At 43.1% G+C, this 15728-nt stretch overlaps 6 protein-coding genes across 6 annotated transcripts; 4 read left to right on the forward strand and 2 right to left on the reverse strand.

Annotated features, from left to right (window-relative positions):
• Positions 1-994: 994 nt before the first annotated feature.
• FPRO_05542 (uncharacterized protein) lies at positions 995-2641 on the forward strand (the record flags this gene model as incomplete). Its single annotated transcript, XM_031229643.1, has 4 exons — positions 995-1100; positions 1162-1651; positions 1698-2275; positions 2328-2641. 4 exons carry the CDS (start codon positions 995-997, stop codon positions 2639-2641), a joined length of 1488 nt encoding a protein of 495 aa, XP_031079859.1.
• A 507-nt stretch (positions 2642-3148) lies between these two features.
• FPRO_05541 (uncharacterized protein) lies at positions 3149-5280 on the forward strand (the record flags this gene model as incomplete). The annotated part of the gene is made up of 5 exons (XM_031229644.1): positions 3149-3195; positions 3250-3372; positions 3423-4041; positions 4097-4324; positions 4375-5280. 5 exons carry the CDS (start codon positions 3149-3151, stop codon positions 5278-5280), a joined length of 1923 nt encoding a protein of 640 aa, XP_031079860.1.
• Positions 5281-5392: 112 nt separating this feature from the next.
• FPRO_05540 (putative amidohydrolase) lies at positions 5393-6454 on the reverse strand (the record flags this gene model as incomplete). The annotated part of the gene is made up of 3 exons (XM_031229645.1): positions 5393-6013; positions 6067-6244; positions 6297-6454. 3 exons carry the CDS (start codon positions 6452-6454, stop codon positions 5393-5395), a joined length of 957 nt encoding a protein of 318 aa, XP_031079861.1.
• Positions 6455-7280: 826 nt separating this feature from the next.
• FPRO_05539 (uncharacterized protein) lies at positions 7281-8306 on the forward strand (the record flags this gene model as incomplete). The annotated part of the gene is made up of 1 exon (XM_031229646.1): positions 7281-8306. The coding sequence occupies one exon, from the start codon at positions 7281-7283 to the stop codon at positions 8304-8306; it is 1026 nt and encodes a 341-aa protein (XP_031079862.1).
• Positions 8307-8329: 23 nt separating this feature from the next.
• On the reverse strand, positions 8330-10885 carry FPRO_05538 (uncharacterized protein; the record flags this gene model as incomplete). The annotated part of the gene is made up of 6 exons (XM_031229647.1): positions 8330-8835; positions 8884-9199; positions 9248-9369; positions 9441-9630; positions 10692-10730; positions 10784-10885. The coding sequence occupies 6 exons, from the start codon at positions 10883-10885 to the stop codon at positions 8330-8332; spliced, it is 1275 nt and encodes a 424-aa protein (XP_031079863.1).
• A 622-nt stretch (positions 10886-11507) lies between these two features.
• Positions 11508-12740, forward strand: FPRO_05537 (uncharacterized protein; the record flags this gene model as incomplete). Its single annotated transcript, XM_031229648.1, has 3 exons — positions 11508-11816; positions 11877-12185; positions 12480-12740. 3 exons carry the CDS (start codon positions 11508-11510, stop codon positions 12738-12740), a joined length of 879 nt encoding a protein of 292 aa, XP_031079864.1.
• Between the last annotated feature and the right edge of the window lie 2988 nt (positions 12741-15728).

Consider the following 15728-nt stretch of genomic DNA (forward strand, 5'->3'; position numbering starts at 1 on the left):
ACAAAGTGCTCTTGAGCAGATGAGACTGTGAGACAACAGAGGAGGCACTGCCCCCTAAAATATTTGGTCTCTCGTGGGGTTTGAAACAGCTGACAGGGTTTGTTGTTGGAGATGTGCAGTGGCGCTCCGTTAGCCTGCGGCTGAGAGAAGACTGCACCATTTACAACCTGTTGCCAAGGTCAGCCCTCTTGTAAAGGGGAGAGTGAGACAATGGCCTTCTAGGGCAAGGAGGGTCAACTTGGTTCAGATAGACGCCCAGTTGTGGCGCCGGCCTCCGCTATGATCGATGGTATTGGCTGGGATGGTTAGCCATTATTGAGAGGCTGGAAGCCATTTCTGCAGAGGCCTGTTCTAGGCTTGGAGGCGTCTTTCAGCTGCTGTCGGCTGCCCATTAACTCAATTTCATCCCTCCCCATAGGCTCCAATCATCCGCTGCTCGACGGGGCCCGTTCGCCGCCTTGAGCTCAAACCAAGAGTCTTTATGGAAAGGGTAGCAAGTCAGGTCCTAAAGTGGAAAACTGAAAGGCAGTCTCTCAGGTTATCGGTGTTGCTATAGGGGAAGTAGTTATCCTAACACCGTGTGGCAGCCAACCATTCGCACTAAGGCACCTAGAATGTCTTCACAAGGACTGCCATGTGCCCTCTCTGTCCTCTTGCTTGCCTTGCTATTCCTCAGTGCCGCGTTGATTCAGTCGCACTCCTAGCTCCCTAATGCCCACTATTTGTATCATAGTGTTTCACATTTCAGACTCCAGGAAGAATCAGGCTACCAATTATACAGAGAGAATAGGCGCCGGGAGGATTTTCACATGTAAGAAATTGCTGGTCGAGACCGGCGTATTTAATAAGGCGTCGAAATCTCCTCCATCTCACCAACATAAGTAGCCACTGGCTGTCAACTAGATCTATCCAACTTCTCGTTTTGCAAGCTCCCCCTAGGATTAGTAAAAGATACAATCCTCCACAGAGAATCAATTGGATGCAGTCCAGAAAAATGGCAGTTCAGACAACAGCAGGTAGATCTTCACGAGGACATAATCCAGCAACACACAAGAGGCCGACCGGAGCCGTGAGGCCAATCTTCATTTTCTATTTTGTTGGTTAGTGCTATTCCTCTGCTGACTTCTTGCTCAGCACTGAACATTACTTGATACGTCACAGCCGTTTGCTTCATGGGCATCCATGCCGCGTTTTTCGCCGTCTTGAATAACCGTCCAGTTAATACAACGATTGGCCAGGGACTCTCAACGGCGTTAGCCAATATATTGGACATTTTTGTTGAAGTCTCCCTGCTTGGAGGTCTCGGAGTGGCATACAATCAGATCCTGGCGAGGTTTCTCAGACAGAAATCCTTCTATAGTCAGGACACTAAGCTCCATACTCTTGCTTCCAGCCCATGGAATCTGTTTCGGCCCAGGGTACTAGCTCATATTCTACATATTAAGAGGCTGTGGCTTGTAGGATTTCTTTGTGCTGGGATTCCTTTTGCCGCTGTATTTCCTCCTGGAGCACTGACGGTCAAATTTCAGAATTCTGTGCCTTTGACGATGAATGCTGTGCCAACAATCAATATCAGCGATTACGGAAATGGCACTTACCAAGACTTCGTGGAGAAGTCGTTTTTTGAAATGAATGCGGACCTCAGTTACATGTCAGTATTTACACCAAGTTAGACATTTCTCAACTGACTATTCCAGGAACCAATTGAGACCAAGTCTGAATGCATTGGCAGCTCAAGTGCTATCGTCTGGCAGGCCAGTCAAGATTGACTCGCCTTGTGGCGCTTCGTGTGTTTACGACATCTCTATCGAGGGGCCTCGGTTTCACTGCCAGGAGCATAGTCGTCGCGATGCTCTGTCGGAAGGCTGCTCTATCATCTACAGAGCGGCAGATGAAAAAGACAGCAGTCCCGACGAACCATACAGCCGCACCAATAACTCTTTTAAGATGAGCTGGTACACTGACCCTCGACCAGAGAATTGCACGTCACGGAGTATCAAGACTCTTGACTGCTCTATGAAGTTGGCGACATACAATCTTCATATTAATAACTCACTTGACTCATCTCAGTCCATCGATGTGCGTATTGAAAATGAGAGGGAGGTCTGGTCGGAAAACGCTTGGATTCAAACACAATTCTTCTATTATTTCTTCTATGGTGGCGGCATAACGCCTCGCCTCGCCAACGACAGCTTGGAAGCAAATTTCACCAATGCCCAAGCATATGGAATCAGCCGGGCTGCAGTGCATGCCTTGCAAGGAGAGGTAGAGATGAGTGAGTACAGTCCTTCACTTTATGTTACCCCTAAAAGCTAAACACCCAACAGGTAGAGATGGCCCTGGACTGGGGGTTATTTTCTTCCTAGGCAATGCATCACAGGTACTGGGGAGCCCGTATATTGGATTAGATGACAGATATAATGCTCATTTCAACATTTCCGCGGCAGGTATTGAGAGATACCTACAAGATGTTGTGATTTCGACGATTTCGCTTGGAATGTCGACACACAATGGGGATATTAATGCATCCATCGGCGCCGAAGTTTACCAGTTTAGCGAGAAGGTTCAGTTTATTGCCGGATACGGGGCTTGTATTGTTATTGCATTAAGTATTTTTGCCTTTAGTCACTTTCTTACTTGATAAGTAACATATCAAGGGCGCTAAATTGATCAATGCTACCACACATTTTGACATTTATTGCGAAGGTGACAAGGCAGGTCCCGAAGTGGAAAGTTGAAAGACAGTCTCCTACATTGCTGATATTGATTTGGGGGGCAAGGGGTAATTATCCTAACACCATGTGACGGCCAACTCGCCAGACGACTGCACCTGGACTACCTTGTAATAGACATCTTCATAAGGACTAGCATGTGTCCTCTTTTCTTGACTTGCTATTCAGATTTGCGCAAACATACTGATCCTGATGAAATAACCCCCCTGGATGATCATCCCAATATAGATGACATTTGTTCAGGATCAACAACCCAACGACCGTAGCGCAGCCAATCAGCAATCGCGCTTAATCGATAGTTTCAACTCAACTTCCAGATTCTAATAATTTGCGATTGCGGGGTTTTTATTCTCTTCCTGCATGCATGACTTGGTTGCATCATTAATAATTACTCTACATTTAATGGCCCATACGCTATGGTAACAGAAAAAAAGCGACGCTCTCGCTACACGCCCGTTGCTTGGTTCGTGCCTCCTACGCGTCATAGATCTGTGGTTCTGCTGACCATGTGACATAGCGAGAGATGTCAACAGCGCAAGACCAGATGCAGCGGCGAGCAACCATGTAACGGATGTCGTAAAGCCTGCACGAGATGCCTCTATCCACGAGCAACGCGCTATCGATCTTCCCGTTGTGCATCGTAGGTGTCGCCATGCAATCTTGAATTCTGGGGCTTACCTCACGTACCAGGGCGCGGATCCCTCTCCAAGAGCCAGAGAATGCCCAGTCGGAGAAAGAACGTCTGGATGATGGCTCGGAAAGTCTAGAGTCACTGGCGCAGAGCTGGCCTCTAGACGCTCCAGGTTCGGAATTAACGTATGACAATTTCGATGATTTTATACGTCTTACCGAGCGTCAGCTTTTCCAAGCCGACCATCAAAGCAACAATTCCAGCGCAAATCCCTGTTCAGGCTTCGTCTCCAGAGAATTGGAAATCTTATTCGTCCAGGGAAGCATATCTCCGCGAAGAGCACTAGAGGCTCTCGACCATAGCTTTTGGTGCCAAGTCCTTGCGATTTATGAAGAGGAAGTTGGCATGATGTATCCATTCCTGGATATTGATCATCTGAGACATAGGATACTCGAGGGACGAACACGGTCCGATTCCGATTCCCCTCGTTCTAGAAGTCTCTGTGGCGGAGATATTGGAAACATCGCCTTCCTAGTACTGGCGATTGTATCAAGTTTTGAGGGCTCCAAGGCTGTAGAGATTGTGAGTCCCGTTGTTGAAGAGGTTTTCGTTTCAACCATTCCCAAGATATATCTACGATCCCCGGACTTGGCTGGCTTGACGTTGCTGACTCTGATTGTAAGTTGATTCTTCGTATTCATTATGCTTGTCCTAATCCGTTGTTCTTCTACAGTGTATCTTCTTCTTTCTTAACGATCGTGAGAAAGAAGCGTGGAGATTAATTGGCACCGTTGTGAGACTTATACACGAGCAAAGCTGTCAAGAGGAAGATACCCCTGCCGAGAGGATTTCAGATACCTTCTTCTGGAGTCTATATACCTTGGATCGAAGATGGAGCTTTGGTAGTGGACTTCCATTTGCAGTTCAGGACTCGGAAATCAACCGACCGTCATTGTCAATGGTATGACCCCAATTCCAGATGCTGAGAACATGACCTGAACGAAGACACAGAACGACAGCAGCCATTCACTAGCTTATCTCAAAGAAATGATATCCTTTTGCGGCATAGCGTCAGATGTTCGAAGCTTCTTCAACGGCACGTTGGCATCTAGGCTCCAAGACTCTAGCTCAACTCAGGACTATTTGCAATTTCGGGTTCTTCAGTGGCAGCAAAATCTGCCACAGCGATTGCAGTTCAGAGGCATTGACGACAAATTCGATATGGCAACTGAGAAGCGCGGGGACTATAAGCTGCGATTAATTCTTTACCTACGAGCTAATCAGATGAGAACAATCATCCTCCGCAAAGCAGCTAGTCGCTTCGGATCTCACAACATCGATACATCAAACTTTCAAGTCATGATCCAGGTTGCTCGAGACTCGATTCAAGTGCTGGCCAGACTAGCTAGGGAGACGGACATATACCATGCTCAGCACAAGACCTTCAACCATTTTCTTGAGACCGCTTTGTCTTCTCTGCTTCTTGTTACCTGTTATGCCAGCCCCGACCAGAGCAAGTCTTGTCTACAAGATGTGGTTACTGCAACACAGCTGATTCACCGACTAGCGGGAGAGTCTCTGATCACGAGGCGGCTGAGGGATAAGCTACAAACCATACGGAAAGCTACCGATGAGTTGAGATCCCAGAGATATGCCGGAATCGGGGAAGGGTTTGGAGCAGAGCCTAGTACAGAGGCAACGAGAGTTGGCCAAAACTCTGGACTCCCAGAGGCAGCGCACGCGACGAACTTGACAGGGGATCCTGTATTACTGAATGGTCTTGCAACTACGGCGAATATCCCAATTGGTTTATTTGACATTGATCCTGCTGACACTACTTGGGTGGATACTGATCCTTCATTGTTCAATAACCTGAGTCAGATTCTTGGTAACTGCGAAAGCTTCACATTCTTCTAGCTATCTTTGTCATAAGACCATAGTAATAGATTCCCAAATTATTCAACTAATACTCTGCGGTATATGATATCTGAAATTTATGCTCCAAACCCATTTGCAAACGAGAGAGGTGTCACTTGTGACGGATCGGAACGGCAGTCTCTGTCGTCACATTCAGACTCAACAAGTCGGGCCGTGCGTAGTGTCCCATCAGATCGAGATTCTGCTGCATCATGGCCCTGAATGAAAGGTCAACATCAGCATATAGAATGCCCTCTTCCCCTGGTCCCAAAGGCTTGCACAGCTCCGAGCCATCAGGCCCGTAGATCATACTGAAGCCGCCACCTGGGGCTCTAGCATAGTCAAACTTTTCCAACCCTGTCTTTGCTTTGCTGTCCTCTGTCAGAACTTGTGAGCAGACCAAGACAAAGCAGGCGCCTTCCATCGCCATGACCTGTGAGAACCTGTTGCAAGCTGGTGGCGTCAGGTGATACGGCCATGGTTGGCCCTCCAATGCATCCCAGCAGAGGGGCCAGCTGGATACTTGGATGTCCAGGTATTGCGAGTATTGGTAGTAACGTAGCAGAGGCTGGGTGTGCTCCCAGCAGTTCAAACCACCGATATTACCGAATGAGGAGGGGGCAACGGCCTTGACGGAATCGGCTTGCCCGTCGCCCCAGTATGCTCTCTCAACGTGAGTTGGCTTGATCTTTCGTCGGTGAAGAACAATGGTGCCGGTCTCATCGATAAAGGACTATACAGGGGTAAGTTTTTAGCCACAAGCAGTGACAGAAACAGATGACCTACCTGGGAAATGTAGAGGGTGCCTTGATATCTTTCGCTATATCCAAGTACAATGAAAACTCCAGCTTCACGAACAGCCGTTTTGATTTGTTCCATCTCCTCAGACTCCTTCTCAAGGGAATTGGCAAAATACTCGCTCATGAAGGCAGCGTTGCTGACTGGCGAGTTAGCCCAAATTGTCCTAGAAATACCTCATTAGCTGACCATCTTCGCACCAAGAGATCTGGACTTACCATGGGTAGCCAGGGATGAAAATCTCGGGAAAGCCAATCACGTTGGCGCCTTTACTAGCAGCCTCTTGGATGAGCCCGATCGTTTTGGCAATGCTCCCTTTCAGGTCGTTCCAGCATGGTTCGGCCTGAATAGCAGCGACTTTGCATTTGGAAGGCATTTTAAAAGATCGATGAGAAAATGAGAGTTTTTTTCTTACTATTACAACAAATGAGTTTGAGCTGTTGATAGATGTATTTATGTGCAAGAATTGACCCCTCTCTTGTCCCGCCCAAGATAAGCTATTGCTCCGGGATCTGTCACTTGCGACAGATGTCGGAATCAACTCACGTTTACCCCATACTCTATCAACTCATCTCATGCAGATCTCGGAATCAACCACAATCATGGAAATTTTTATCTCATTCCGGCAGTTCTCCTCCAATCAGAATCGTGGTCAAGTAATCAATAAATCCAAGCCAGTTTAGCTTCATAACAAGCTTTGCCACCCTGACTCGTCTAAGTCGAGTCGACGGTGTACTCCACAATCATCTGGGGTCAACAATAGGGAATTGTTATCTTAAGTGCCGTCCTCACGTGCCATCTTGAAAAGACTGATCCCCAGGTTGGTGTCTCGATTCTGTCTCGTTGATCTGTTTTTCGGAATGAGATTCGCGCTATAGCAAGTCTAGATAGACTAATGGTGATTAGTATCGTTAATATCGGAATGAGATCTTTGTCGTAGCCGGGTAGTCAATATCCGGGTTATCTAGTGGTGTTATACCAAATAGCTTTATGTGTAGTAAAGCCTAGCTGAGCAAAAGTATTATAAATTATAGCTGTGCATCAGGTGACTTTCCGTAGCCATTTATCCCATGTCCTTGCTATAAAGATAAACAGATGTCCTATCGCTGTTCTGATAAATGCCATTTCTTTATTCTTTGCAGCACGACATCCTGCTTTCTAAGTAAAACCCACCAAGTCCCTTCATAGTCAATCTCGTCAACATGTTTTACCGTGCCAAATTTCAGCCCGGAGACAAGTTCATCTACGGGATATATGGCATCCAATACCAGGGCCAAAGCCCAAACACTCAGCAGCTGGATCACATTGAGAAGTTCGACAAGCTCATCACTGGACAAGCGCACCTTGACCGCATCGCTGTACCAGGCACTGATGGATTGAGTTCCCAGATCTGGCTCTCATATTGGTGGCCAGAGGCTCATGCAGAGTGGTGGTCATCGCCTGCCGTGAAACAGTTTTGGGATGAGCTCCCAGAAGACGCAGACATGTGGAGGGAGATCCTTACAGCTTCTGCCAATCGAGTGCAAAACGCGTGCACTGCTGAGTTGAAGAATGGGATGAATGGGGTTGGAGAGATGGAACCATTCTGCGACAAGATTGGATATTGGGGCTGTGTTCGTCATCGTATACCCGATGTGAGTCTGGGTGAGAATTTAGCCTCTTCGTTGGAGGAGATGCCTCCGCGAGTTCCAGAAACAACAAATATTCGTCCAGGAAGGTTGATGATCACCGACCTACCAGAAAACATCTGTTTTCTAGTCGAAGGACAAGACCACTCGGGAATGTCTGCTGAAGAGAAGACCTTGTGGTTCGAGGAGTTCGATGAGCTAGTCAGTGGCTGGATGGGCTACCTAGCAAAGGATACTACTGCGAATGGACTCTTCGACGTACGAATGGGCCATGTCCCGGATTTTGGAACGTTCAAAACTGGAACTCCGGTTAACTTGAACCATAACAGAAAGATCGAGCTGTTTTACTGGCAGGACATGAGCAAGTTTGAGAGAGTTGGCAGAATTCACAGAGGCCACGTCAAGCTTCGAAAGCGATGGATGGAGGTTTATGGACCTGGTGGAGAGATGGGTGATGGCAAAGGCCAAATCAACTTATGGGAGGAAACCTCTATCTTGAAGGGTTCAGATATCTTGGCTGAATATGTTGGGTGCAGAGAGGGTACTGGGTTCATGGCATTCGATAAGTCAGGAATAATTCATAGTCAGCAAGTAGCTTAATCTGAACGTGGTATCTTGATTTTCTAGCTGTAGCTGTTGGTGCCATAATACTGTGGCATATTCCCAACGGCCATCATATCCTCGAAGCTGACGATACGATCCAGCTCAAGAAAGTCATTGTTTAGGAGAGTTTGAGATATTGTGAACAGGTCATCCTTTGAGATTGTATGTGGTGACTGCGAGTCGACGTGCCATTCGTGGTTGCTCAACTGCACCGGATTCATTCCGCGCGTCAAGTTGTTAACAGACTGTGGCACATCTGGGCTGGAATGGGCGTGATTCGAATTGAACATAGGTCCTTCAGCTCCAAAGGTCGAGATTGCTCGTGGTATGGTCTGGCCTGTGGCCGCTCTCTGTGACGCCTCATATTGATCTTGCAGCATGTTGAATAGCTGGTTAAAGAAGTTGGGAGACTTATCCGTTTTTTCTGCCTGTTCAAGACCAGTCCACCGATCGGACATGTCCGTCAAATTATCTATCAGATTCTTGAATTCTTTGGCTAAAGGGGTTCTGTAGTATTGAGAGTGAACTGCAAGACCGTGTCAGAGCTGGTCATATGACTATTCTGATATCTTACCCAGTAGAGTTCTGGCACTGATGTAGGCGCATATTCCTATTTGCGGTGGCACAGTACGAGCTGATGGATAGCCTCCGAGGTACTTGGTTGTGATATTTGCCGTCTCTATGGTGGCGTTGAGACAGTTCTTGGCATTAAAATGACTGGGGAGGTTTAGGCTGAGAAGCTTAGAGTCCGGGTATGTAATGCGCTTGTGGAGGAGGATTACGGAAGTGTTGTGCGTCGCATTAGCTAGTGTTATGCTGGGGTCTATTACGCCAGGCATTATCTTGCGCGACACGCTAGAGTCTTTCCATTGCTGAGGCAGATATATCTTCTAGCTGGTTTTGTCAGTAATACATGCAACCTAGAGAACAGTACTTACTGTACTAAACGGAGATCGAGTTCTTTGAACTTCGTCAGCTAAAGAGATACCTCCTGTCTGGTGGAGAAGTCCACGGTAGGTTAAAGGAAGCTCTTCGATATCTGGCAAAGTGAATCGATTGACTGGATGTAATAAGCCAAGGCACCAATCTTGGAAATATCCCCCGTTGCCTTGTCTCTAGCCCGTATATTACGGGTACTCGCTGGTCCGTTTGCACCACCAGCATTGCTTCCAACGGAGTAAGGACTCGTCCCGTGACTGTTATGCACTGTTAGCTCGTCCCAGTTTCCGAAGTAGGGTGTCACCGCTGGCTCGTTGTGGAACCAGCTCCCACCGCATATAGGCAGTCTTCGACAAACATCGGCTAAATTAATGCCTGGGCTCTATCTTGAATTTGTCAGGCATGTCACTTATAAGAGAGCAAAGAGATCTTACCCTTTGATGATAGACGAGATTCTATCAAGAATAAAGACATTCCAGAAGATCCGTCTTCTTTCCTCTTCCTCCAGCCAATCTCGTGGCTCTAGTAGTGATAGGCTATCTGACAATAGCCCTCTCTTGCGTTAATACACTTCAGATTCAACGGAAAGTCCCATATACTCAACTGTTCTTATCAAAGACCCAATAACAGGCCAGGCCTTTTCCAGGTTGCCATTTCCAATCTAAACTGGTATTAGGAGTGTTAATATAGTCAAGAATCAAAACATACCTCAGTGAATGCAATCATGATAAGTGCTTGCAAATTCTCCGTCATCAGACCCTCCATCGCATCCATTATCACACACTTTCGTAACCTTACCACCTCACTATTGATAAAAGTATTATCCAGTGGGTTGCCATTGATCTCGACATAGCGCAGAGAAGCTATCATCATTACCTCAAGCACAATTGTCATGCAATGCTCAGTGTCTTTCTGAATGCGGTCATAGAAGCCTCTCATAATTATCATTAGTATCCATGGCTGGATGTTGTCGAAATGTGCCTCGACTAGCTTTTCCAAATAGTCTGGGATAATATCGATCCTGCATAATGAATATTGACGAGTTTACTGCTGGGTAGTGTCTTAATTACTGGCTTGATGCTGCTCCTAGACTGCATCTCGCCTCCGTCTCTTGAAAAGTTCGGAGACCTTTCTGTAGGGATCGTATTCATACTGTCTTTTGCGAGTCGGCTCAATATTTTGATTCAGCTTCTGCAACTCGCCGGCAAGAGTAGAAAGGACTGCCTCTAGGGGCGTTGGGCTGCTATCACTTGTCCTGCCGCCTGAGAAATCACGATTTGTACCTTCAGAGTCTTGTGCACCTTGGCCATGTTCTGAGCCGAACAATGCTTTTTCGACCTTTTCTGTTGTGCTCAATGAGTATGCGTTCTGATGAAGCCATGGGTTTCACTTGATGTATACCTAACCGCTGATTGAGGCTCTCGACAGCACCACCTTTCAAACCTGGTTTCGTCCGACGATTCTCATAAAGACAAGGCGCACCTGGACAACGTGAATAATAGGCCCATTGGCCCTGGTCTTTGCTGTGAACTCACCCAATCGCTCACAGTTGGAACAAGCTGGTCTCTGTCTGGAACACTTGAGTTTCCGTTTCCGGCAGCCGCTGCAGGATGGGAGCTCGGCTTCGGGGGAGTCATCGTGCGACATTTCCATCGTGTCCGGAAGTGACGTGAAAGTTGGAACAAGGTCGAATCATTTCTAGCATCGGCGAACTTGCCGCTAACATGGCTGGCTTAGCTGAAATTTGAGTGGTGGTCTCTGAGCGATTCATTTACCAGTTGCATTACCCCGCAAACCGACTCGGTAGCTCACCTTCGGCGATGATGATTGGTGGTTGTCACAGTGGAATGCTGTCACGAGGGTTGTGACAGGGGAGCATGACTCTGCGCTAGAACACATTGGGCACGGCTCTCGCGTATCCATCGGCCGATGCTTCCACCGAGGCTATACCCGGCTTTCCAGGGTAGCTCTTGTGCACACTCTTGCTGGCATGGACTCTCAAATCAGGGCTATTGATCTTCTTGTTTAGAGGTGACATTGCCGGGTTGCAGTTCCATAGTGAAACTGGGGACATTTTATCGGATACCTGTGCGACTGACGGCTGTTTACTCCGAAGGGCTTTATCCTTAATTGGAAGAGAAAGGTCCGTTTCGAGGCCCTATCACCAGCATGTTCCCTCCTTATCCAATAATTGGCGTATTCTAGTCTCATCAAGATAGTCCAGCTACATCAACTCTTCTCTGAGCACGAACCTTCACTATGCTCAAACCGCAGGCTAACGCTTCTCGAGAACTTGTCTCATTAGACGGTGTCTGGAACTTTGCAGTCTCCCAATCAGTCGACATTGACGATGAAAGAGCTTGGGAACGGAACATACCGCCAAAGCTCCAAGTTCCTGTTCCCGCCAGCTACAACGACATTTTCGTTGACTCCAGTATTCGCAATCATGTTGGCTGGGTCTACTATCAAAGGCGCTTCACCATCCCGCTTAGCTGGTCTCAACGTCCTTACTTTCTGCGCTTTGACGCTGCCACTCATCGGGGGCGCGTGTACATCGACGATCAATTCGTAGCTGAACATATTGGGGGCTACACTCCATTCGAGGTGGACATCTCTGACTTTGTCTAGCCTGGCAAGCAAGTTCGACTTACCGTGGCGGTCAACAATGAACTTGACTGGCATACTATTCCACCAGGAAGGATAGAGACACTCAAGAATGGCAAGCGAAAGCAACATTATCAGCATGACTTTTTCAACTACGCAGGGCTTGCAAGATCTGTATGGTTGTTCACTTTGCCCAGTATCTCTGTCAAGGACATCACAGTTGTCACCAAAGTGGAGGGGTCTACTGGTATCGTGGACTTCAACATCGCTACCAGTATCCCTCTCGACCACCACTCAGTCAAGGTGACACTCCTGGACGAGGATGAATGCCCCGTCAGTCACTCTTGTGAATTGAATGGCTCTTTGATCATTAAATCGGTTCACCTTTGGCAACCGGGAGCAGCATATCTCTACCAACTTCGCGCACAAGTTTTCTCCCGGAACACAATAGTAGACACTTACAAACTACCGGTTAGAATAAGAACAGTCGAGGTCTCAGGAAACAAATTTCTTATCAATAGAAAGCCATTCTACTTTACAGGATTTAGTAAACACGAAGATACATCAATCCGAGGCAAAGGCCATGACCCAGCCTATATAGTTCACGATTTTTAACTGATAAAGTAGATAGAAGCCAACTCTTTCAGAACTTCCTATTACCCATACACAGAAGAGGTCCTAGATTATGCAGATCGTCACGGAATCGTTGTCATCAATGAGACAGCTGCAGTTGGCCTCAACCTCACCATTGTCGCTGGTCTCTTTAGGCACAAGCCGATACCGACCTTCTCACCAGAAACGATAAACGATAAAACACGCACCGCACACGCTCAAGCTATACGTAAGCTTGTTGCCCGCGATAAGAATCACCCAAGTGTTATCATATAGACGATTGCAAATAAGCCTGCAGCCAGTAAGCCTGGTGTGAGAGAGTATATAGAGCCACTTGTCAAACTAAACCGCGAACTGGATCCGACACGGCCTATTTGCTTTGCCAACAAGAATCAAGCCAATATTCACACTGATCTCATTACAGATCTTTTTGATGTAATTTGCCTTAACAGGTACTACAGCTAGTATCTCAATACTGGCGACCTTAAGGAAGCAGAGCAAGGCCTAGAGGAATGCTTGCAGGGCTGGGAGAGCAAATACAACAAACCCATCATTATAACAGAGTATGGTGCTGATACTCTTACTGGATTGCATACAGTTGGAGATACACCTTAAAGTGAGGAATACCAAAGCCAAGTCCTGAAAATGTCACATCAAGTATTTAACAAGGTGGAGAGTGTAGTTAGAGAGCAAGTCTAGAATTTCGCGGATTTCCAGACTCCATCTACCTTTATCTTTAGAGTTGATGGTAACAAGAAAGGAGTATTTACGCAGGATCGGAGACCAAAGAGCGCTGTGCAGGTGTTGAGGAAGAGGTGGACTGAGATGGAAGCTAATAAGTGATCTCATAAATAATGGCATTATTCAGAACTATTGAATCAAAATTCCTGTTGAATAAGCATTATGCTATTGTGTATAAAGGTGTCCCAAAGCATGCTATGCTGGTTCCAAACATGATAATACATTGAACCGATAATGACAAGACAAGCTTTTCTGTGAGGCCCAACGTTAAGATAGCTTACCTACTACATCGCAACCATACAATCAACATTCTGCAGACAGCTGTCCGGTGGCGGCCACACATGCAACATCTAGACCATTCATTACAAACCTCCTGACGCTGCTTAAACGCGTCAATCATGCCATTTCCCTGCTGAACCTCAGTCCAGAACATTAATATTCCATACTTTTCCCGATATTTGCCCGTTAGCCGTCAACTACAGAAGGCCAAATCGATATCTATACTAAAATTTATCTCTTAATAGGCCAACCCTATACTATATAGTGCTATAGTTAATATTCCTTATAATTTAATATAAATAAGGTAAATATAGGTCTAGCTAATTATAGCCCCTTACTTAAAAAGGTTATATAGCTTTATATAACTTTATAATAGTTATTATTAATCTTAAGTTTAGCTTTATTTTTATTCCCTAAATCTATTATACTTTATAAAGTAAAAAATCCCTATTTTTAGTATATTATATCTATCTATAATTACCCTTTATAACCTATTATATACCTTATTAAATTTATATACTTTAGAGCTTTATTTTTATTTTACTTTAAAGTAATTTAAAGTATATTTCCCCTTTAATTTTATACTTAAAGCCAGACTACTAAAATACTAAACTTTAGCCTATATTAACCCTTTCTTTATCTTACCTTTATACCCTTTTATACCTTTATATTATATTAATTAAGGTTATATAATTAAAGGCTTTATTTTTATATCTTTTTTATTTTTTATTTTTTATATTTTAATATATTATATAAGTAACTTAAGGCTAATATTTAATTAAAGGATCTATTTAAATATTATAAAGATCTATATAATTTTATAATATTATACCTTTCTATAAAACTATAAAGGCTAAAAGGAAGTACTTAGCCTATAAAGCCTATCTTATAGAGGAAATTAAAGCTAAATATATTACTATAGAGAAAGCTAAAGTTAAATATATTACTATTAAAAAAGCTAAAGTTAATTATATTATTATTAAAAAGACTAAAAAGAAATATATTACCTTTAAAAAAAAGCTTAAAGCTAACTATATTATTACTTAAAAGAAAAAGGCTAAAAAAGTCTATATTACTGCTAAAAAATTTAAAGTAAAATATATTAAATTAAAGTAATATTATAATAAGCTTATAGAAATACTTACTTATATTAAAAAGGAAATAGATAATAAAGCTCTTAAAGAGGATTATATTATTAAGAAGAAGTAACTTAAATATTAACTATATATCTTTAAATATAATAATAATAAAGACTATAAAGCTATAAAGAAAGCTTTATAATATAACTTTAATAACTATACTTTTAAGTATTTAGCTAAAGAGGTTAATAAGATTCTTACCCTTACCTTTAACTATAAGGCTAAATGCCTTTTTATAAACCTATAGTTAACTATTTAAATATATATAAATATATTAAAAAATTATTTCTATAAAAGCCTTATATATATAAAGTTTAATAAAAATAAAGTAAGATATTTAATTACTTTCTATTTTATATTATATTATACTAACTTATATAGCTTTTTAAAAAGCCTAACTTACTTTTTTTATATAAAAAAAAAGGTAAGAATATTAAGGCTAAATATATACTTAAATTCTTATTATAGAATATTAATACTATACTTTACTATTTATATAGATTTATAATACCTAAATTGCTTTTATATAATAAGTATATATTTAATAATAGTGCTTTTACCTATTATTATATTATAACTCTATTTAAAGGCTATATTAATTGCCTTTAGAACTATTTAAAATTAAACTATAGCTATATTAAAGATATATACTTATAATGCCTTATATATCTCTATATTAACTTATTTAATAATAATTCTTAAGAAGTATAAGGCTATATTTAATACTATCTCTATTATTAATAATAATAATAGCTTTTTATTTAATAGTAAAAAAGACCTTATAGATATATTAAAGGACTTTATTAAAAAGGAATATTATAGACTTTTTTAATTTTTCTATAAGGTTATTAACTATAAGAAAAAAAAGAAGTCTAAAGGTAAAAGTAAGTTTAAATCTAAAAAGGTAAAAGGCAATAAATAAGGTATTTTAATTTTATATATAACTATTTAAAATAATACTAACTTTTTCTAGCTATTTATAATTAGTTTTTAAGTTTTTATTTTTATAAGAATATAGCTTATAGGTTATAAATTATAATTAGTATTATAAATATATAGAGCACTATAAAGTATTATAAATTACTATAGATAACTATAAAGCATA

Source organism: Fusarium proliferatum (genome assembly GCF_900067095.1).
Source record: "Fusarium proliferatum ET1 genome assembly, contig: FPRO_scaffold003, whole genome shotgun sequence".
NCBI classification, from domain to species: Eukaryota; Fungi; Ascomycota; class Sordariomycetes; order Hypocreales; family Nectriaceae; genus Fusarium; species Fusarium proliferatum.